Raw genomic sequence first — 23,309 nt, forward strand, 5'->3', positions numbered from 1 at the left:
GAACACCGAAGCAGATGAAAGTGATAAACACGCCCCTCCGCCTCTCTCCTGACCAGATCAATATCTCAGGAGTCTAAATGACCTAAAGCCATACTCTGATTAGGTGTTTCTTTACTTTTTTTTGAATAGTGTATGATGAAACTAATGTCTTTTGATTGGCGGCGTAAACAGCCAACGTCTGTCATCACTTCTGCTGTTTAGTGTGTTAAACACTGTGTTTACCAACAGACCATAATCATCCACATTTCAAGGAGAATATGTTTTGTTGTGCAGTTAGGTTGACTGACAGACTGCAGCGTCCGGCTGGAGGACGAAGGAGCAGGCAGCTTGCACTGAGAGAGCATCAGCTGGTCTGGTCAGGGAGGTCATGTGACTAATGTTCAATGAGCTGCTGCAGATCTTTTCAGGAAGTCTGCTGGAAGCAGCGATGGCGGCAAACCATGTGACCACTGATGCTCGCTCGGCCTCGTTTCAGCTCTGGCAGCACTTGTTGCAGATGTCGTTTTGATAACGACACTTGAAATGACGATGTTTGGACGGATCTGATTTGAATGCATGTAAAGTGAATATTAATTATCATAGATTAGTAGAAATAGCTAACTGTGGTTGAGTGTTTTCAGCCTTTTCCCCGGCCTGTTCGTTCAAGAAAACAACAAAGGTCTCAAAAGCAAGTTTGTTCAGCTAGTCTCATGGTGTCTGGTCGTACCTGTCCTGATCATCTATTTGTTGTGTTGAAGTACTGTAGGTACGGAAAGTATTCAGACCCCTTTAAATGTTTCCCTCTTTGTTTCATTGCAGCCATTTGCTAAAATCATAAAAGTTAATTTAATTTTTCATTAATGTACCCCATCTTGACAGAAAAAACAGAAATGTAGAAATCTTTGCAAATCTGAAACATCACGTCGTCAGAAGTATTCAGACCTTTTACTTTGACGCTTATATTTAACTCACATGCTGTACGTTTCTTCTGACCTTCCTGGAGATGGTTCTGCTCCTTCATTGGAGTCCAGATGTGTTTAATTAAACTGATTGGACTTGATTAGGAAAGGCTCACACCTGTCTATGTGAGACCGTACAGCTCACATCAAAGCTGATGAGAATCATGAGGTGGAAGGAACTCAGAAACAGAATTGTGGCACAGATCTGGCCAAGGTTGGATGAATGTGCCGAGTACAGAGAGATCCTGACAGGAAACCTCTTCCAGGGGCTCAGGACCTCAGACTGGGCCGAAGGTTCAGCTTCCAACAAGACAAGGACCCGAAGCACACAGCTAAAATAACAAAGGACTGGCTTCAGTGACCATTGTTGACCGGCCCAGCCAGAGCCCGGACCTAAACGCAACTGAACATCTCTGGAGGATTTGAAAATGACTGTCCAGCAACATTCACCATCCGACCTGACAGAACCGGAGAGGATCTGCAAGGAAGAACGGCAGAGGATCCCCAAATCCAGGTGTGAAAAACCTGTTGCATCATTCCCAACAAGACTCATGGCCATGTGATGTTCCAGTTTTTCTTTAATACATTTGCAAATATTTCTACATTAGTTCTTTTCTGTCCCGATGGGGTGCCGGGTGTAGTTTAATTAGAAATAAAATGAACTGTTTTTAATTTCAACAAATGGCTGTAATGAAACAAAAGGGAAACATTTGAAGGGGTCTAAAAACGTCCCGTACTGGCTTTATTTACAGGTTAAATTGTAAATGAAGAACCACGTGCACTGGGCAGCGGGACGACGTGGCACCATGCTGCGCGAAGCTCCGCAGGGGCAGCAGCAGCACTGAGCTAAACGGGCTAACTAAAGAGGTGACCTATAGCTCTGGGTTACGGGGGGTATCGAAGGGCAGGAGCACTCATCTGCTCTGTGAGCCTTGTAATAGTATTCATGGAACATGAACGCCGGCGTGCACATTTGCACCGACAGTCTTTTCAGAGTGCACCAAGAGCGTGAACAAAGTCGGTGTTTCCTCGCAGCTTTTGAGACTTTTGGAGTTAGAGTAAGATCAGAAACTACACTGAAACATGTTATTACTAGGGCTGTTAGTTTAGCGCGTTAATTAGATTAATGAATTACACTGCTAATTAACGCGTTATGAAAATGAACGCAATTAATTATGATTAGCGAAATGCGCGAGCATTTTAAATTTGGCCCATTGAGGGACCCGTAGGCCACTTGGCAGGTCACTTCCCACCTGCTGCTAGTCAAACAAACAAAGCAGGTGACAGACGTGGACGCGACTCAGGGGAGTGAGGCAAGTAAATCTAGGGCCTTTGAACGGCAAGTTTATGTATAAAAAGAAAGAAGACGGGACTATCAAGAAGAATGCAGGGATTTGTACATTTTGTAAAAAAGAATTTTCCCATCACCAGAGCTGCTCCAGCCTGAATTATCATTTAAACGCTAAACATGTCCGGACAAGTTCCACTGTAAACGTTACAGGTACTAGTACTTGAATTGCTGTATTGAGTCAGCTTTAGTTTTAATTTGAGACTCAGCCTTATTTTATTTCTGAATTTTATTTAACTGTATTTGCATTGCATTTTTGAATAATGCACCTGGCCTAATTGGTTTGCTGATGTGCTTGAGCTTTTTCTTTTGAATTTCATTTATGAAACACCATTCAAATTCTTTATTTGGGAACCTTTAGCATATGAGATTAAAATGCGATTAATTAATTATAAATCCTGTAATTAATACATTTTTTTTTTTTTTTTTAAATCGTGTTGATCTGGGATCAGATGTTTTTACTGTAGGCCGATGTTCCTGCCCTCATATTCATGATGAACCAGAGGAAACGTCTAAACAGTGTAGTGATGCATAACTGTCCTTTATTTCACTGGATTAGATTTATATCGCGCTTTCCGAGACTTCTGTTTTACCGTAACCGGAGAATATAAATCTAATAAGGACCTACCTTCACTCTGAAACCAGTTTCCACAATAGAACAACTTATACTAATACAGTAATGACTCAGTAAAAAGTCTGCTTTTAAAGCAGGAATCATACTAAAACCCTACAGATGAACAAACTTTATTTTCATCTTCTGACACAACTTGACACAAGAATAAAGTTGAGACCAAGCTGAAAAAGAGAGATCCTTCTGTTTTATTTCATTTCCACTTTTTTGCTGCTGTTGTGCAGGTTAAGGTACAGAGCCTTCTTCTGTTTTATTTCCACAGATTTAAATCATGAAATTGGGAGAGAAATCTCTTTTTCCACGGACACGGAAAGATTAAACTTTTTTTTCTCAAGGGGGGTGAGGGAGGTTGGGAGATTGTGGGGGCAGGAAGTGGAGTTTTACAAAGACGGAGGGTTGGCACAGTGTTCACAAGCAGACGGACAAGTAGGCAGGCGGGGGGAAGACGGGGGTTCAAGGTGTGTCACGGAACGAAAGAGGTGTGAGGAGACGTGTGCTTAGTCATGTCCAAATGAAAACAAGCAGCTTTCAAACCCGCTCTGAACAAAAACAACAGAAAAGAGGAAACACTAACACTTTAAAAAACACTATCCTCTAATAAAAACAAGTAAAGCCCAGAACAAAACACGGGGAGGGAGGATGGACAGAAGTTGAGAGGGAGGAGGAGGTGGGCGGTTCACTTTAACGGTGGAACTGATTCTTTATTGACGGCAGAGGAAGAGGAGGGAGGAGGAAGGACAGAAGAGAGACAGGTAAAGTGGACGAGTGGCAGGACATGGCAGTGATTGCTGAGCTGAAACTGGGCAGTGTCTGTCGCGATGGAGCGTTTTCATCGTGTTTTTATTCGGTTTTACGCTGGAATCTGAATGGAGCTGGAATCAGCATCGGCACAAACAGTGTTACTGGCAGAGTCGCGCTGTAAAGGCCTTGAATAGAAAAGAAAGAGGACAGAGGGATGGAGGGGACGGGGAGGACGGGTAGGACTTCAGAGCCGGGGCCTCCCTCGTCCTCTCCTCCTCTGTCGTTGGTCCTCGTTTGTTTTTATGCTTCTTCAGAAATGAGAATGGGGGATGGAAAGGAGGAGTAAACAGTTTTCTTGAACACTTCAGATCAGAGGAAAGATAGATGGAGGGACGGACGGGGGAAAGAGAGAGGGAGAGGGAGGGATGAGTAGAGGGAAGGAAGGGGTAAGAAGAAAATGATGCTCTGATAATTAATAGTACGTCTCTTTTTCCACCCAGCCTGCAGAGGAAAGAAAGAAAAAGAGGGAAACAAGAACAAAAGAGAGGAGAAATCATTTTAATGATGGAAAATAAACAGATTTATCTGTTTTATTATCTCTCATGATACTTCGACGGTGAGTTTGTTCATGTCCTTACCTCCAGGGTTTCGGCGGAGGATGAGTTTCCGGATCTCATCGTAAACAAAGATGAGGAAACTGTAGGGGAACGCACAGAACCACCAGCTGGGCCTGAGAGAGGAGGCACGGAGAGATGGACGGGTCAGAACTCTGGCGGTCATTACAAATAGGAAGATATGTTTTTTACCAATTACTGATTTAACTACTATGGACCCGTTGATGTGATATTTGTTCCTAAAATGAAAGCTGGAGAGGAGGTCCTTTATCCAAGTGCAGACACTAACAGCCCTGCTAGCAGAGGAACCTACTTGAGCGGGTACATCCGCAGGGCCACGTCCATGCCGGGGCAGTAAGACAGGAAGGCAGCGAGAGCCGTCTCCTCAAACAGCCCAAAGATCAAAATCTTATTCCTGAAAGAGAATTAAATCATGAACAAGGAAGACTGATACACAACAATAAAGTATAGATTAACAGGGATGTTAAATTAAAGAAATCTGGACAATCATCTAGCAACACACATTTGTACCCCATCCTCTACTCTGGAATCCCTAAACTGTGAGTGACAGCCGGCAGAACCAGTGATGATGGAGCTCCAGACTTTTGTGTGTGAATATAAAAAGGTGAGCGAAGCAGCGCAGCCACAGACAAACCAGGGACGGGATCAACTGTCCATCCCAGTCTGAGGCCATGTGATGAGGTGTGAGTACATGTGGTTATGTAGTGACCCCCAGTGGACACAGCTGGTAACTGCATTATTATCAGCTCTGCACTAAGAAAACAAGCATCGTTTTTGTGTTTCATACGGCGTTTCCCCATAATAAATAAATACAAGATGCCGCTGATGCTTATTGTCCCACTTGGACAAAGATTGAAATGATCTACAATAAATAAATAATGAAATACGTGTTGTTAACTAAAGGTAATACAGTAATCCCTTGTTTTTCGCGGTGGTTACGGTCCAAAAAGAACTTGTGATAAGTGAAATCCGCCAAGTGTTCAGGCTTCAAATTGCGGAGATCAGCACCGTCCCACTGCGATCCGAGTAATTGGATTTGAAGGGGAGAAAAGGAAAAATGATTATGAAAAAAAATACAATAGGTACAGTAGGACAAATTGTGACTGGCGCGTATTTCACTGCTATTCTGACTGCTGCTGCATCCTGACTCGCTTTGTAGCGTCTTTTTCTTCTAAAGCTGCGGTGCAGGTGTGTTTTTTCAGAAGAACATAGTTATGGGTCGTTGTTGACGCTCTTTTTTTCATCTGGGCAAAAAGATTCTTATAAAACAGACATGCCACCATCGATTATATGTGAGAACTGTAATGAACGATTCATCAAAGGTTCCCGCTCTTGAGCTGCTCGCTGAAGCTCATTGGCCGTTCTCAGCATTGTTGCTAAGCAACCAATGTTATTGATACAGGAAGTGAAGAAGCGGGGAGACTGTTTAGCCAATCAGGATGCAGAACACGATGGACAATGCAAATCCGTGAAGCAGCGAGACGTGAAAGGTGAACCGCGTTATAGCGAGGGATTACTGTATATGAATATAAAAATGTAAAAGTAACCTTCTGGAATTCTTTTTGTTTAACGTTTCAGTTCAGATTTTGAGTACAGAGGTACTTAAAAGGTAGTCGGGGCATCAAGGGACAGTAAAAATGCTAATAAACATCTACCAAAGGAGGCCAGAGGCCTGCACATCCACTCACATCCTGTCAAGTTCAGCATCTCTGAGGGGAGTCTGCCGCATCACTACGGTTACGTTTCACATCGGTACTCACTTCATGCCCTGCTGGAATACAGAGTTACGTCTGGTCTTGCAGATGATGACGTCGGCCCACTGCACCACCACGATGCTGACGAAGAAGGCCGTGTGGCAGGTGAACTCCACGATCTTGCGTTGCTCGTAGGTCTGTGCAGAGAAACAAGGTGAGCGTCTGAGACCGCGGCGTCTCCAGCGGAGTTTACAGTAGCTGCTGCACACCGGTCTGCTCATAATCCGCCACAGTAAGAACAATGTTTGGCACAAACGGGGATTTGTACTAGAGATTGGAACTAGAAATGCTCTCAGAGGAAACAAACCACTTAGGTACTTCTTCACTACTTTAGACTGGACAACTTTGTGTACTAGTAAACATACTACACACTATCACAGCAAGTGCAGCCCAGAACTACAGAGACAGCCGTGACCCGCCGGCCTCTCGTACCCATTGCTGGCCGTAGCTGTCCTCCAGGTCGTTGTTGGAACGGTCGTCCCAGTTCAGCCGGATGCCAACGAGCTGCGACGGCAGGAAGCCATTTTCAGCCATGATGACGAAGTAGGCGAAGAAGCCGCCCAGAGCTTGGATCATGCCTGCACACACAAATACAGAGCTTGGTGGGATAGTTTTATGGATATTTCCGTTTGTGAGGTGGGCCTGTCTGAAGCAAAAGTGGTGCGGTGTAAAAATTATTAATCAACACAAATTCACGATGAATTTAGAGGTCTGCGTTGTTTTGTTGTTGTCCTTCTTCGGTCGGCTCCCCCACGCTTGTGACTCCAGCCTTCTGCAGGTAACTACGAGCTGCAGGGCTGAAACCGATCAAATACTTCACGGCTCCGATCCTGTCTTGGCTTTTGAGCTTAAGGCCCAATCCCAATTCAACTTCACTCGCCCTTCTTTTCTCCACTCGCACTTCTTTTCTTCCCTAACCCCTAATAAAGAAGGGGGAGATTTTAGGGCACTTGAGATCTAGGGCACTTGGCCCAGGTGCCTGTCCCATTCTCCTACTCCCCCTCGTTTTCATCCCTAACCTGATCAGGAAGCAGAGAGCCAAAAGCTGTTTTAATTTCAGCTGTAGCGCTGTTAATATGGCACTTTATTAAGTTTTAATATTTTTTCAGGCATAAAGGTAACCTTAAGATCCGCAACCGGGGCTCAGTTTATCCAAATAACGCATGTTAAGAAATTTGACCCGATGTTTTCGGAGATGAGAAGAGCCGCCGCCCCCGGGGAGCAGCCTCAGCTCACAGCCCGAGAAGAGACGTGTCCGCCGGGTCAAGCTGCTGCGTCAGCCCCGGGAGAGAACTCTCTCTGGGACGCAGCTCTGTGGAGAATCACGCCGGCTGAAATAAATCATTTAGGAAGATGTTGGTTTAATAAATGAAATCTAACAGTTGTAGCTACGCCTGTTAAGAAATTTGAGAGTTCTGTCTGCCGGCTCCGGAGTTTGGGTGCGCGTTAAATCGACGCAGAGCCTACGGCGTAGGGTACGTAAATAAATCCCTTTATTCTGGCGTGATCTTCGGCAACTTTATCTGAAAGTGTGTAAATTACCCAGATAACAGCTGGATTACTTTGTGGTTTCTGAAGACTATTATATCAGAAACATCCAAAACAAATCTGACGAGTCACAGGATTATTTCTCTCTATTTCTCTGAGACGAGTCTGCCTGTTTGCCTTCGGTCGGCGAGTCAAATCGACGCAGAGCCTACGGCAAAAGCATTCTGGGAAATTTTCATACCCCCTCGCTCGCCAAGTCAGCATCTGAAATCCCTCGATTTGAAGGGGCTATTCTCAGCCCCTAGCCCTCGTTATGCCCCCTCCCCCTTGGTGAAAAGAGGAATTGGGACACCACTACCTTCACGGGAACGCGCAAAAGTTAGGGTTAGGGAAGAAAACGAGGGCGAGGGGTTCAATTGGGACGCAGCCTAAGTTTAAAAAAGTAAAAGGTAGGAAATTATTGACTGGCTTTTTCCTAGTTATAAGTTAAAAAAACACTTAAAACAAGAAGCAATATTTAAACAGGTCAGGGTTTTCAAACATCTTCAAACAATGCCATTTTTAAAGTAAAGGAGCATCAAGGATGAAACCTGCATAAATTTCAGTTTCACAACAAAGAATGGAAACATTCGTTCAAGAGGAAAACAACACTAACCTACTGGAGCGAGTGCAATAAAGAGGCATTACTTTGCTTATCATTGTGAGTGGTTGATAAAAAGTTAAGGTTTCGTTCTGTTAAAAATTAAATAAGATGCGGACCACCGATCATTCCGGATTCATTGCACCTAAAACTACTGAGAAATACTTTATGAAACTGAATATGGTACATCTCTCTAATCAGCCTAAACAGGCAGCTCCAGCGGTTTGCATGCGTGCGGCGTATTAGCGCTGGGAGAGTCGGCCTTCTCCAAGTACAGAGAGAAGCTGCTGCTCTGATCTTCCTGCAGCTTCTGAAGACACAACACCATCATGCAGCAGCTCCGACACACGTCACTGTGCATGTTCTGAAGTGTGAATGAAAGAATCCACCCACCGATCTGTCCGTAAGCGATGCTGATGAGTCTCTCGTTGACCAGCTTGTCCCTCAGCGGGTTCCTGGGCTGCCGCTTCATGATGTCGCTTTCTGCTGCTTCATAAGCCAGAGAGATGGCGGGAACCTGACAAGACGGAGGAAGAAGAGACGTGTTGATTACTGAAGGTGGTTATATTTAATTTCACGTATGTTAGTTAGGACATAGCAAAATCTTCTATAACGTTATCATATTATATCTTATTTTTTTTATTTGTAAGTTCAATGATACTCTTGTTTTTTTACTTTGTCCTCAGGTGTCTGGATGGCGGAGGAATGGGGACCTGGAAGACTGATGAAGCTGATTCCGACTAGGGGTGGGCAAAAATATCGATATGGCAATATATCGCAATACTTTTCCATTTTTTTTTAATCCCATTATATCACCCAGTGCTCCTACCTAAGTGACAGTCCTGGGCATTGCCACTCTCTACCAACCCTGGGAGGGCCCTGCACTAAGCTCAGGTTTTATTTCACGTTTTATTTCATTTTATAATTTATTTTTTATATAACACAATTGCCTGTCCTTAAAAAATGAAAAATAATGGACAGAGGTTTATTTATTTATGGATTTATATCTATACTGACTGATCACTGTGCCTGTCCTTGGTTTTAGTACCCATCTTTCTTGTGTTTATTATCATTTGCCACATAATTAAAGCAACCTCATACTAAATTTAATGTTAATTTCATATGATGTAAATAATATGAAAAACATATACAAATATGTTGTAACTTTAGCTTGTATAGTTATAATAAAACATTGTTTTGACTCAGTTTGTCCCATGAATTGTCACTATAATCTGATGAACGTGCAACTCGGATTTTAGGATCCATCACTATCATCTGATGTACATATATACAACTTGGATTTTAAGATGTGTAATGCATTTTTAAATTTTTCGGTGAACTATGTAGAATATAATAATCGGGATCTCGCATAATCGGGATATCGCAATGTGTATCGTATCCTGGCTCAAGTATCGTGATGCGTATCGTATCGTGAGGTCCTTTCCAATACCCACCCCTAATTCCGACTGCATACATATACGTCATCGTGGTCCCTGAATGTTTTTAGCCCGTCAGCTGACCATTGACAAACAGTCACCAAATACATTAATCCCGCAGGAACGTCAATCTGTGGCATTTGACAGAGATTTCTGTGTGAGACTTCCTTTCCATTGAGCGGCGCCTGTTCTGCTCAGATATGGCTTCACCGCCGTCTTCCTTGTCTTCAAACCTCCACTTTTTTGCCTCTAGGCAAGGCAATTTTATTACTACAGCACAATTCAACAACAAGGTGATTCAAAGTGCTTTACAAAGACATTAAAAAAATAAATAAAAAGCATGATTTAAAATGTAAACAAAGAAGAAAGAAATAAGTACAATAGATGAAATTTATTGATCCCACATATGAGGAATTCATGTTATATCATCTATATATAGAACAAGGTAGTGCCGAAAAACAATATAGATCCCCCCTCACAAAAATAAGAATGTTATTTGTTGTCTGAAAAATGGTTCAAATGTTATTTTATTGTCTGAAAAATGGTTCAAATATGTTATTTTGTTACTTATCAAATGATTTGTGCTCATGAAAAAGGAGGGTTGGGGTGGCAAATGACGGAGGAAAAAAAATAAAATAAAAAACAGTCGTCCCTGGGTGGGCTTGAACCACCAACCTTTCGGTTAACAGCCGAACGCGCTAACCGATTGCGCCACAGAGACTGACGCTGAGAGGCGGAGCTATTCTAGTCAGGTTACAGCTCTGCGACGGAGTTGTTATGGAGCAGAGAGCAGCGACACAGTGTCCACTTCCTGTTTTGGGTTGTTTTTTTTTTTATTCTATTTTAATTTTGTCCCACTTGACGGTATTAAGCACGGTAATAAGACCTAAAAAAGTCCACCCTATTTTCAATGTCCTGTGAGTTGGTACTTTCACTGATAATAATAGCAATAATGTAAATCCATAGTTATAAACGGGTAGGAACTGGGAAAAAGTGTATACTTCTTCCTACTCCTTTTTTTCGAACATAGCCTATGTGAATATGAAGATGTAAATGTTTATCTTTTTATTTTTATTTTTACTTTCATTTTATATACATGTTCGAAATAAAAATTAATTCATTCAAAAATTAATTCATTCAAATCAGTATTTAAAATATAATAAAGTTTTGGAAGTGCAGATTTGGAGCTTTATTCAGATGCAGCTGAGAAGAGGTGAGTTTTCAACCTGGACTTAAGTGTTTCAGCTGATCTGAGACTTTCTGGGAGTTTGTTCCAGAAATGTGGAGCATAGAAACTGAGAGCAGCTCTTCCACTTCTGGTTCTGACTCTGGGATCTGATAAAACTGATCCAGATGACCTGAGGGGTCTGGAAGGTTCATGCTGGTCTGGAGGTCACTGATGTGTTCTGGTCCTGGACCATTCACAGTTTTATAGACCAGCATCAGAACTATAAAGTCTGTCCTCTGAAGGACAGACAGCCGGTGTAAAGACCTCAGAGCTGGACTGATGTGGTCCACTCTAACTCTCTCCTTGATTTTCTGAAAGTCGTGTTGATTGGTACAATGTTGATTGTTCTGGTTGCCCATATAAGACCAAAAATGAAAAATCATCATTGGTAAATCAATAAAAATAGTTCCATGTTTCAATCACGTTCTCTTTAGTTACTGGAGGCAGAATGACAGGACTGCTTTGTTTGAGAGGTTGTCCAATGCTGCCATCTAGTGTCTGTTCTTCATGCTGCACTCTTCAGGCTGAAAGACTGAATCAATCTCTGTTCCACGATGAGTTCAGGGTGGACATGACATGACACAGGTTGCCAAGAAAATGTGATTTAATTGATGACGGATGCTCTGGCAGAGCATCTGCTCTGTATCATTGCATCTGATGTGCAAAAACTTTTAAAGTTTTAATTTTACAGATTTGGACTCTTGATAATATGAGAAGGTAGCAAAGTCATATTTGGTGTCTGGCTGCTAATGCACACGTTTTCACTATAGAAGATTTTACAATCGGACAAACCCTTCTGTGATGTCACTCACAGGTTTCTGAAAACTGGGTTTGAATCCCAGTTTTCATGGCTCTGGTAGTCTCCATTTTGTCAGGCAAACCCTGGCTTAAACCACGCATGGGCAAATGGGTGGCAGCTGGCTGGAAGAACACCAGAGATGGAACAGCTCCGGGGGCAGCCGGGGCTCGGGCTAACAGTCTTCATTTCATCATTTCAACTGTCATCAGATGCAACTATTATAACAATACAGCATTCTAGATTAGCAGGGGCTAAAATAGGGGTTGGGTGATATGGCAAAAATATAATATCACGAATTTAAAAAAATAAAATCACGATTTTGATTTTATCACGATATGAAATTGAAAAAAGTAAAAAAAGACAATACATGTTGCTGAGGGTGACAATAATTTAAAGAGACTACTAACATTTGGTTTAGAGCTGTCCGACACGTTATTAAAAACTAGGATAGCAGTGTGCCGTTGTCCTCAATGCAGAAATGGGGCCAGAATACAAAAATCTTCAGTTTGAAAGATCGTCTTCACGTTGTAATCTTTCACAATCTAATATCATCATATCGCCCACATCTAGGCTAAAATAAAATGGACTGATTTGATCACTCCAGGCCAACCCACAGTCAGTCATGATGGTCGACTGCAACAATTAACACCACGATAAGATCGATTATGGTTTGCTGGCTCAGAAGTCAAGTCCTCCATATCTGCTAAGTGGTATGTTTGACCACTTTGATGGCAAAGCAGCGATCCAAGAGAAACACAACCCTAATTTAGCATACATTTATGTTTAACATAATTACCCAATGAGATAAATAAAAAGCCCCCCTGTTGTCATGGATGAGAAATCTTGCTTGAGACCCAAAACCATTTTTGTACCAGGTTGTTAATGCTTAGTTCTGTTGTAAAGCTGAATCTTTTAAAAACAGGAGGTCAACTTCACAGAAGTGCATATTTTGGTACTTTCTCACTGGATTTGTTTTTAAACCCAGACGTTGGCCCCTGGTTTCACTCCAGCCTCTGTATTATTACTATCTGACTGCACTGGTGACCATATATCTATATTTTTACTCACCATGTCGGTTCCCAGGTCGATGCAGAGGATAGTGATGGTTCCCAGCGGCAGTGGGATGTTGACCAAGATGAAAAACAGGAAGGGTGTGATCTCTGGGATGTTGCTGGTCAGAGTGTAAGCGATGGACTTCTTTAAGTTGTCAAAGATCAGACGCCCTAAAAAACATTTGTATAAATACAATAGAGCTCTGAGCAACAGAGGATCTGGAGGGAACTGTGTATCGCATCCTTCTGTGCTGCTGTACAGTTCCAGCAACATTTTGTCTGCAGACACTGTTTTTTCTACTCTTTTAATCCATCACTCACCTTCTTCTACTCCAGTGACGATGGAGGCGAAGTTGTCATCCAGGAGGATCATGTCTGCAGCCTGCTTGGATACGTCTGAGCCAGAGATTCCCATGGCAACGCCGATGTCAGCCTTCTTCAGGGCAGGAGAGTCGTTCACACCGTCACCTGTCACAGCAACGATGGCGCCCTGACGGAGGAGGTCAGACAGACTCACATTACACATCGCAACAACACCAGCGATGAGGTGTTGAAAAAAATCGATTTTCCGATTCTAAATAGATTCTCATATTAATTCCAAAAAATGGATTTGTATGTCTAAAGATCGATTTTTTATCATAATTACATTTTCACCCAGTGAACTTTAATCCAAGTAGTCACGTCATTTAATTAACACATGCGTGTGGTGTGAAACTATCAAACAATGAGTGCGTTTACATGGGAAGTTTAATTCCTCTTTAATTCAGAATTAAAATTAAATCCGATTTAAAATGAGTAAAAATGACAATGTAAATACCTAATTCCGAATGAAAATGGCCATTCCAAATTAAACTTAATTCCAAAGTAAGTGGCTGGTTTATTCCGATTTTAAATCCGAATAGAATAATTCCGTGATCATGTATACACTCATTCCGCTTTAAATTAATTCCAGTCTTTCTGCGCTGCTCGTTCCCTTGCCCGTCTGTCGCCGTGACGCTTATATTGGCAGCACGCAGTAAACGGTGGTCAAGAGCAGAGACGATTTATCATTATATTATAATAATATAATATAATATATTATATTATATTATTATTTAATAGCTTGGAGGACCTGGAAATCATTAAAAGAACAGATGGCAGGAAACATAAAAATTGTGAGGTTTTCAAAGTTGTAGCGGTAGTTGTAGTTTTGTTTTTCTTTCGGTAGACGTAACTTCCTCCCCCCTATCCAATCAGAACCTTCCAAACTTCCAGACCTTAAGAGGAATTGGATAAAGCCCATAAAACGTGTTTTCCATGTAAACCTCAATTCGGAATTACTATTTCCATGTAAACTGGAAGGAAAATAGTTTAATTCGGAATAATTAATTCCGATTTAAAAAACATCATGTAACCATGGCCAATGAACATGGCGTCGAAAGCGTTAAGAAAGTGCTCATTTTTAAAACTCTCGAACTAAATTAACTTTTCTTTGGAGAAAATGCTCCAAGAGGGTCACTAAAAGCTGGGGACATTGCGCGCTTCTCTGCCCCTCCCGCCTCTGCTGCCCACATGAACAAAACAAACATGTCGAAGTGGCCGCCTGAGAAACCAGCGCAGAAGCTACAGAAGCACAGTTTACTTCAGGTACGGGGCAGAGCAGCTTCCCCAGGACTGTTAAGGCTGGAAAATACAAAAATGCTGTTTGAGCCTGTGTTTATGCTGCCGTATGCGGTATGCGCTCGCGCAGACAACCAGCTGCATTGTGAACGGACCCCGCTCGTGCTCCACTCGAGGAGAGTGCTTCATACTGTAATACAAAATTATAAATCTACCTATTACAGACATCGCCGTTAAAGTACATGATCTTTCTTCGCACGTATCCTTCCGTGTCCAGTCAACCGTGTGCTGGCAAAACTTGCAGATTATTGAATTGCCAGCCACACACCCACCCGCGCACAACCAGAGTTCAGTGCTTTGGATATTTCAGCTTAAATTTCAAAATGTTATATTAGTTCAATGAAGTTTATATTATCTATATTTACTATAGCTTATTTGGTTTCTCCTGTTATCGGACACACGGTTTGTCATGATATATCTGCTTCATGGCAATATGTGTGTCTGGTGACAGAATAGATTAGACAAGCTAAAATTATTTGTTTACTGCTTGAGCTGTTGCAATTTCTTTCTTTTTTTGCACTTTAAATGGATATTGAAAGGCCTATTTGAGTTATTTATTTCTTAGTTATTTCACAATAATTATATTGTTAAATATAAAATAAATATATAGTTATTTTACACAGGGTTTATACAGCAATCCTTATGTTAAATTTAATACCAATTTAATACCTTTTTCACTACCTTCAGATTTTTTTAAAAAACTGTCACACCATTAAGTGTTAATCACAAACCTTTTAACATTAATACAGATTTTGACCTATAGAACGCTATACAGAACAGATTTATAGTCATTGATGTTGACCAGATGTTTCACATTTATTTCACTTTGTGAATGACAATAAAATAGACTGCTTAAAATGTAAAAGGTAAAAAATAATACCAATTTAAAAAAAAATAATACCTCTGACAGTGAATTTAACACTTTTAATGGCCTTAAATTTGGCAATTTTCATTTATCACTTTTTAATACTTTTTAAAACCCCGCGGAAACCCTGTTACAGTCATATAATTCAGGCAACAGCTCAAAAAACATTTTTAATAAACCCCACATCAATATCGGATCGAATCAAATCCTGATAATAGATTCTGAATTTTAAGAATCGGAATCGAATCTTGACATTTGAATCGATACCCAGCCCTAGAGGTGACATGTGCGGCTGGTGAATGAATGCTGGGTAAATGCACCTGTCTCTGGCAGCCTTCTACGATGATGAGCTTCTGCTGCGGGGAGGTTCTTGCGAAGACGATCTCTGTGTGGTTCCTCAGAATATCATCCATCTGGTCCTGGTCCAGGTCTTTCAGATCTGTGCCATGGATCACACAAGCCTTGGCATCCCTACATAAACACAGAACAAACATATACAAGTGTGAACAGTACAGAACAGGCCACGGCCTTAAAGGCTAAAAAAGGTTGGCTTCCTGTCGTACCTGGGGTTGACCTGGCTGACGGGGATGTTCAGGCGAGCAGCAATGTCTTCCACTGTCTCATTGCCCTCAGAGATGATACCCACACCTTTGGCGATAGCCTTGGCTGTGATTGGATGGTCACCTGTCACCATGATGACCTAAAGGACGAGGGGAGACAGATGACGCAAGGTTAGGTGATGAATGAAAAGGAGGAAAAGGATTCATGGGAAGCGAAGGGATGATGAAAAGCTTTGTACACAGACTTCAGGGTTATGCATTAATGTGATTATTTAAGCATTTAAATGTCAAAGATAAAAGAAGCCCACCTTGATGCCAGCAGAGCGACATTTACCCACAGCGTCAGGCACAGCCGCACGAGGAGGATCAATCATCGACATGAGGCCAACAAAACAGAGATTGTCTGTCTGGAAGTTGACGTCATCCGTGTCAAAGGCAAAACCCTTCGGATATTTGTCCTCCGGCATGAACACATGGCAGAAGCCTAGAGGAATTAAGAAGAAAGAGAGAAAGGTAGAAGTATTGCTGACTGTCTTCAGAGTGTCAACTAGGATTGCAGACAGTCCCTTGAAAAACGTAATCGTCCCGTATTTATAAACTAAAGTACGTATCCCTTATTGAGCTGAAAAGGGACGCACTTTGTCCCGTATTACTGTGAGAGTAAAAAAATAGTCATAAAATGCCAATGGAAAATGGCTGTTTTACTCCAACTGTAGACTACAGTCATGGCCTTTGAGGCACAAATATGTTTACAAGTTTTCTACAGACTTTCTGTTTGCACTTTTGTTATTGCACTAAAAACGTGCACTCTTACAGAATGGATGTTCTGCTTTCTTTCTATTGTTTTATATTAATTTATACAATTTTAAGTTAAGCAGGACAGGTTTCTGTTTAAGAAAGATACTTCTTTTATTCAGTTCATTTTGCTATTTTGAATTAAAGTTAATTGCTGGATAATAATTTGATTTCCATGTGTTCATGGCATTCAAAAATATGCATCGAATTCAATTCAGGTTCGAGTCAAATAGTTAAAAAAAAAAATCATTTCACTCACAAAAAAAAGGGGCTAAAAACATTCACCGCGCCAGGAAGGGTGAAGGCAATCGGGTTGGCCAGCCGACTAGGTGTTCCTTATCTATTTTACAGGGAGTTGGCAACAAACGCTGGATTGTTATACTCTTACCCAGAACCCTCTCTCCCAGTCCTCCCAGTTCCAGGTAGGCGTTCTGGAAAGCCTCCTTCATTTCCTCATCCATGGGCTGCTCTTTGCCCTGCACCATGATGGTGGAGCAGCGGTCCAAGATCCTCTCCGGAGCCCCCTTCATCACCAGCAGGTACTGCTTGTCATCTTCTTCCTCAGCTTCATGAATTGAAAGCTGGACGAGGACAGATCCAAGCACTCACGTTATCATCTATTTAGTTTGCTGTCTTTTGCAATAATAAAGTTGTTCACTATAAAGTATTTGCAATCATATGAAACCTATATTTGGCCTTCACCTGATACTTGTTGGTGGAGTTGAACGGGATCTCGGCCACCTTCTTGTTCTTGTCCCTCATGGCCTTGACTGCGCCGCAGGACAGCTCAATGCACTTGAGCAGAGCTGACTCCGAGGCGTCACCGGCTACGTCACGCTTCAGGATGGGCAGAGAGTCCTGGCCGGCCTTGAACACGGCGCGGTTGCACAGCGCAGCAATGCGGGCCAACGACACCCACGTAGGCGAGCTCTTGTCAAAGGAAGTACCTAAAAGGGCACAAAGGAAAAATATGAGCCTCTGTTTTGGAAATTTGAATTCACCTCATCCCACCTCAACAACCGTGGTGCTTTTCACCTATCCTTGCTTCCAAATCAGTATTGTATGTATTTAAGCATTACTTGCAATAAAAAAAATGTTTCCACACAAGTACCGTATTGGCCCGAATATAAGACGACCCTGATTATAGGACGACCCCCTCTTTTCAAGACTCAAGTTTGAAAAAACACTTTTTGAACACCAAATTCATGCATCCCTGGCACCCGCTCACGTCAAACGTACCGAAGCTTTTCCAACGCAGCAGGCCCAGTATATGGGCCTATGCCGGTAAGTTTTGATACAATTTCCAACTCCTATCTTGTGTACACTGCAACTGTCTGAGTCTTCTCTCCGCTGTGGGCTCCTCTTGGAGCCCTCGCGAGTAAGTTTTGCTCTGCATCACCGGGCTAACTGCCGGCTAAAAGCAACAACTAGCCAGCTGCTCACTCTACCATTACTCCTTTACTGGTCACCGCTGTTTTCTGTCCTCAGCCACCACCACCTCAACATGCTTACCTGCTGAATGTAGCATGCTGTGGCTAATCCTGTGGATACTCCTGGGGTGCTCATCGCTCTTCTCTACCCGGACACTCGGCTCCTCGACGCTAGCTAACATTAGCCTCCTGCTACCGCTCTCCACCCGGACCATGCTGCCGCTCCACTCCGCCTCGGACCAACCACTACCACCCGCGTCCGACATCTGGTCCACTCTGGCAAAACCATCCTCCACACAGTTGCTCGGGCCGCATGTTTTCATACAACTTCACGTCGCCAAACTCCATTCCTTCCTTCTGGTCCTCCTGCCGTCCCGCAACTTCTACATTACGTCATCACAACAAACACCATGTGAATCTGTCCAATCTCCGTCCACTTCCTCAGTCCTCACAGCCAATCACAAAGCAACACCACCTGAAACTGGCTCTGTTCAACACCCGCTCACTCAACAACAAAAGCCTGCTACTGAATGAATTTATAACGGACAATAATCTTGATTTCCTCTGTCTAACAGAAACCTGGCACAAACCCCTGGACTATTTCTCTCTAAATCAGACCACTCCCCCCAACTTCACCTACATTGAAAAAGCTTGCGCTGAGGGGCGGGGGGGCGGTGTTGCAGCAATACATCCACATTCCCGACATTCCTTCATTCGAACACACGGCCTTCAAACTATCCGGCCCCACTCCCCCCAAACCAAACCCATCCTTTCTTTCGGATTTCTCTGATTTTCTGACCCAGCTCTGTTCCATCTCTCCCTCTGTTCTCCTCCTGGGTGACGACGTCCAACTGTACATCTCCACCAAATTCCTCATTCACCTTTTGAGCTGTATAGATAAAATTAGTTTGAATTTCTATGTTTTATTTTCAGGGTAAGAAACATCTGTTGCTAGATTGTCTGATGGTTGAGGTAGCCCAGACTAAATGTAACATTTTCTTTGTTCTGCAGCAATATTGCTGCAATAAAGCATTTGAAATACACTTTAAATATTCTTGTTTTGCTAGTATCATTCCGCTTGAAATTATGGGAAAATGCATAATTTAGTGTTGAATAACGTGCCAGGCATGTGCACCCCCTCTGATCTGAGATGCAGCCCTAGTCATCATTTTCTAGAACCGGCCCTGCCACTCCACCCTGACCAACTGCCTCACCGAAATAAAATCATGGATGCACTCAAACTTCATCCAACTCAACTGCAACAAATCAGACATGCTCATCATCGGCCCCAAATTCCTCACCAAAACCTCTCACAACTTCACTCTCGCTGTTGACAACTCCATTCTGTCCCCCTCCACTCACATCCGCAACCTCGGAGTTATTCTGGACAATAACCTCTCCTTACAACACCATGTCAACCACATCACAAGAACTGCTTTCTTCCACCTCAAAAATATTGCCCGTCTCCGTCCATCACTCCCCTTCTCTGCCGCTGAAACTTTGATCCACGCCTTCATCACCTCAAGACTCGACTACTGCAATAGCATCCTCTATGGCTCATCTTCCAAGGTTCTCAATAAACTCCAATACATTCAAAACTCTACCGCCCGTCTGCTTCACCACACCCTCCTGTGACCACATCACCCCAGTCCTACAGAAGCTTCACTGGCTCCCCATCCCTCAACGGAATTGTAAAAATTTTAATTTTTTAATTTTAAAATCCTTCTCCCTTCACCCACAAAGCCCTCCACAATCAGGCCCCCTGCTACTTCACCGACCTGCTCCACCGCCACACCCCTTCCCGCAGCCTCCACTCCTCTGACGCCAACCTCCTGTCCCTTCCTGTCAGAACCAAGCACCGGACCTGGGGTGGCAGGGCCTTCTCCATCGCTGCTCCCACCCTCTGGAACTCCCTCCCCAAACACATCCGTGACTGTACAAACCTCCCAATTTTCAAATCCCATCTCAAAACTCACCTTTACAGAACTGCTTTTAATGTGTGATCAATGTCCTGTGTCATGTAATTGTCTTATGTGTACTGCTTATATGATTTTTATACTATTGTAAAGTGCCTTTAGTGTCGTTGAGTGTACTGCTTTTATGATTTTTACTAATGTAAAGCGTCTTTGAGTGCCTAGAAAAACACTATACAAATAAAATGTATTATTATTATTATTAAATTCAATTTATATACAGAAAATAATTACAGTACATCTGAAACAAATGATTATAACAATATATTCAAGAGAAAAAGCATGTTATTTTGCCTCATTCAAATCATCATCTTGAAGTTTGCATCATAACTTCTCCTCAGCTGCCGGTTAACTTGCCAATCTTCCACCCACTTTTCTCCAGATTGTTGCTACGTTTCTCCATTTTCTTTTATCTCTTCTCTTATTTTCTTCTCTTTCTTACCGCTATTTTTATTTTTCTTCTTCGTGACAGGGGTTAGCTTTGGCCTGGGGAGTTAAGTTCAGCATTGGCTTTAAAGATATCTGTCACCATCTAGCGTTGTGAATGGGTATAATGTCTAGACCCCAAATGTAAGACGACCCCCAATTTTTCAGTCTTATTTCAATGCAAAAAACACTGTCTTATATTCGGGCCAAAACGGTAGTTACCTGTTGCTCAAACTCAGTCATGAAGAACACAGAAACAGAGGATATTATTGTTAAAATGAAGGAAACTCTCACCAGACTGGTCTTCAGTGGTGTCAGCCTCATGGATCTGGTTGTCGAACCACATGTGGGCCACGGTCATCCTGTTCTGCGTCAGGGTGCCCGTCTTGTCAGAGCAGATGGTGGAGGTGGAGCCCAGAGTTTCCACAGCCTCCAAGTTCTTCACCAGGCAGTTTTTACGAGCCATTCGCTTGGCGGTGAGTGTCAGACACACCTGGAAGACAGGAGAGACACCAGAGACAAAACCAAAGACATAGGAGAGACAATAGGAGGATGGGAGAGATATATATGAGAGAAGAATGGATGGAAAGCAGGAGTAAAGAAGTTGTTGATGATGGATTAAGACATAAGGAGAAAACAGAAAAAGAAAGAGACAAAGAAGAATTAGTTTCTGTGATGAACCAAAAACACAGACGAGCATCTGCAGGCATTAAAGTAAGAAATGCAAACCAGCAGCAAAACTGTTGTCATTCTACCTGAACCCTCTACCTCAACCTGAGAATGCCCCCCCACATGCCCGAAGACATTCAGCATTCTGCTGACAGACTGTGCTCCTACTAGTGTTGTCCCCAACGATCAGCTGCCCGATCGATCGGGCCCGATCACGGCATTTTCAAAACATCGGTATCGGCCAAAAAAGTATCGGGACATACCTAGTCATTAATGTTTTTAATATATATTAAACCGTTTTATATACCGTTGCATTTAACGCCACTTCCGGCCGCCGGGCGGCGTCACTTCCGGCCGCCGGCCAAAGTAAGCGAAACTAACTCTGTTTACATGTTTGATGTTGCATTAAGCTGCTGCTATTCATTTCATGCGATTCAGAAGGTTAAGCCAAAAAGTATTTTAATTTTCTTGTGTTTGTGAGTTTGACCGGATGTCATTCAACTACCTCTTTTGAAGTTAAATTTATTAATTTTAATTATTGCACTATTCTGCACTTTTAGTTTTAGTTTACAATTTCATGTTTTTACATTTTGTGGCACCAGAGCTGATAAGCTTTGTTGAAATGTATGTCCATGTTGTTCTCCAATGGACAAAAAACTCATTTGAGTTTTAGTCCTTTTTTTTTTTTTTTTTTTTTTAATTCATTGCCAAAATGTATCTGATCGGGAAAAAGACTCAGAAATCTATCAGGAGCCAAAAGTAGTGTTCGGATCGGGTAAAATCGGGATCGGCAGATACTCAAACTCAAGTGATCGGGATCGGATCGGGAGTTAAAAAATCCTGATCGGGACAACCCTAGCTCCTACTTAGCAAAATGCACTAAAACCAAAAACCTCTGGGGGTTAAAACAGCCCAACAAGCAGTGCAGAGGGAACATTCAGCATGAGCCAGTGAGGGTATGAAGCAACGCAGCGGAGCGTGTTATGATGGCAAGACCAATGTGACAAACAGAGGGAGCCGGGGCCGAGCACAGATCACAGAGCTGGCTAAGAATCTGGCTAGGAACTGTCCTAATGGCATTACATTAGCTAGCCGCTGTCATTGCAGTGAGAACCCCAGTGGCCTGGAGAAGAGAGGAGAGAGACACAGAGAGAGGGAGATGGAGAGAAACACAAACACTTATGGAACTGCTTTAGGAGTGACGAAGGTGACACACAGATCACAGTAGCTTCACCACACCGACACAAACTGACACAGAGAATGTTTAAGCAGAAAATACAAAGATACCCACAAAGATGCTTATAAATGTATAGCAATATCAAACCACGCAGAGAAGACGAGCACAGAAAAGTTAGGAGCACGGACGACTGGAACAACACAACAAAACGCTACTGGCCAAATCACTGCACACGACACAGAATACACACACACAAAAGCACACACTTAAGCAAGGGTGACACTGGAAATCAGACTAATAATCACAACATGACATTTAGTATTTGTTTTGCTCTGCTATAAAACCATAATCCTAACATTTGTATTGAGGTATTTTGGCATTTATTTAAACTAAAATAAAACAAAAATACAATTACTTTAAACGAATTTGAGTTAGATTCTGCTGAACGGTTTAAAAAACAGCCACAGAAAAAGCAGTTGGTTGCAAACATCTACTCTGTCACTATTTTCAAAGTTACTGCTCCTGAAAAATATCTTTTAAAACTTGGAAGAACTCCCAGCTTGTACATCCCGAAGCAGCTTTTCTATGGCACATTAGCCGTTCTTCTCTGCTTTTAGAACAGTCCAGTCCCAGCAACAAAGAAATATATTCCCTGGTGATGCATTTCCAAGAGTTTTTCTTCAGGGGGGGGAAAATCAGACTGAATTTTAAACTGTATGCGTGTTGCTAAAGCTGTTTATATCGTAAAAATCATTGATTTTAGTATGTTCACAGCATTCATGTGTCTGCCAGTCAAAATGTAGATGATGTCCTAATAAATGGTACAACTATGTCACCTCCGGGTGTAAACTGGGACCTGCAATGCAGATTTGTAACTACATATCACTGATCATAATATACTTCTTTGAAGTTATTGCATAAAAATATACAGTTAAGAGTAAAAACCTAAGTTCTTACGACAAACAATGTGTCACATATGTGCACACTGCACAACATAACAGAGCAAAAATAATAAAGGCAGGTATATATGTAATTACTCATTATTTCAGAATATACTGTTCTCTA

General features: G+C 42.3%; 1 protein-coding gene and 1 non-coding gene across 3 annotated transcripts in view; both read right to left on the reverse strand.

The window, feature by feature from the left end:
- Window positions 1–3,030: 3,030 nt before the first annotated feature.
- The window catches only part of atp1a3a (ATPase Na+/K+ transporting subunit alpha 3a), a 40,311-nt gene continuing 20,032 nt past the window's right edge, over window positions 3,031–23,309 (reverse strand). For both annotated transcript variants that reach the window (XM_061741369.1, XM_061741368.1), the window contains 14 exons: window positions 20,693–20,891; window positions 17,272–17,516; window positions 16,958–17,150; window positions 16,083–16,258; window positions 15,778–15,914; window positions 15,535–15,685; window positions 13,012–13,180; window positions 12,707–12,861; window positions 8,569–8,692; window positions 6,480–6,625; window positions 6,054–6,184; window positions 4,586–4,687; window positions 4,297–4,388; window positions 3,031–4,159 (listed from right to left, as the gene is read on the reverse strand). In XM_061741369.1, the coding sequence (XP_061597353.1) occupies window positions 4,131–4,159; window positions 4,297–4,388; window positions 4,586–4,687; window positions 6,054–6,184; window positions 6,480–6,625; window positions 8,569–8,692; window positions 12,707–12,861; window positions 13,012–13,180; window positions 15,535–15,685; window positions 15,778–15,914; window positions 16,083–16,258; window positions 16,958–17,150; window positions 17,272–17,516; window positions 20,693–20,891 (2,049 nt within the window). In that variant the 3' untranslated portion in view covers window positions 3,031–4,130. The remainder of the gene's footprint in view (window positions 4,160–4,296; window positions 4,389–4,585; window positions 4,688–6,053; window positions 6,185–6,479; window positions 6,626–8,568; window positions 8,693–12,706; window positions 12,862–13,011; window positions 13,181–15,534; window positions 15,686–15,777; window positions 15,915–16,082; window positions 16,259–16,957; window positions 17,151–17,271; window positions 17,517–20,692; window positions 20,892–23,309) is intronic.
- trnan-guu (transfer RNA asparagine (anticodon GUU)) lies at window positions 10,259–10,332 on the reverse strand. The gene has a single exon. It is a non-coding gene; the product is annotated as a tRNA-Asn (tRNA).

The sequence above is a fragment of the Cololabis saira genome, chromosome 15, assembly GCF_033807715.1.
Source record: "Cololabis saira isolate AMF1-May2022 chromosome 15, fColSai1.1, whole genome shotgun sequence".
Taxonomy (NCBI): domain Eukaryota; kingdom Metazoa; phylum Chordata; class Actinopteri; order Beloniformes; family Belonidae; genus Cololabis; species Cololabis saira.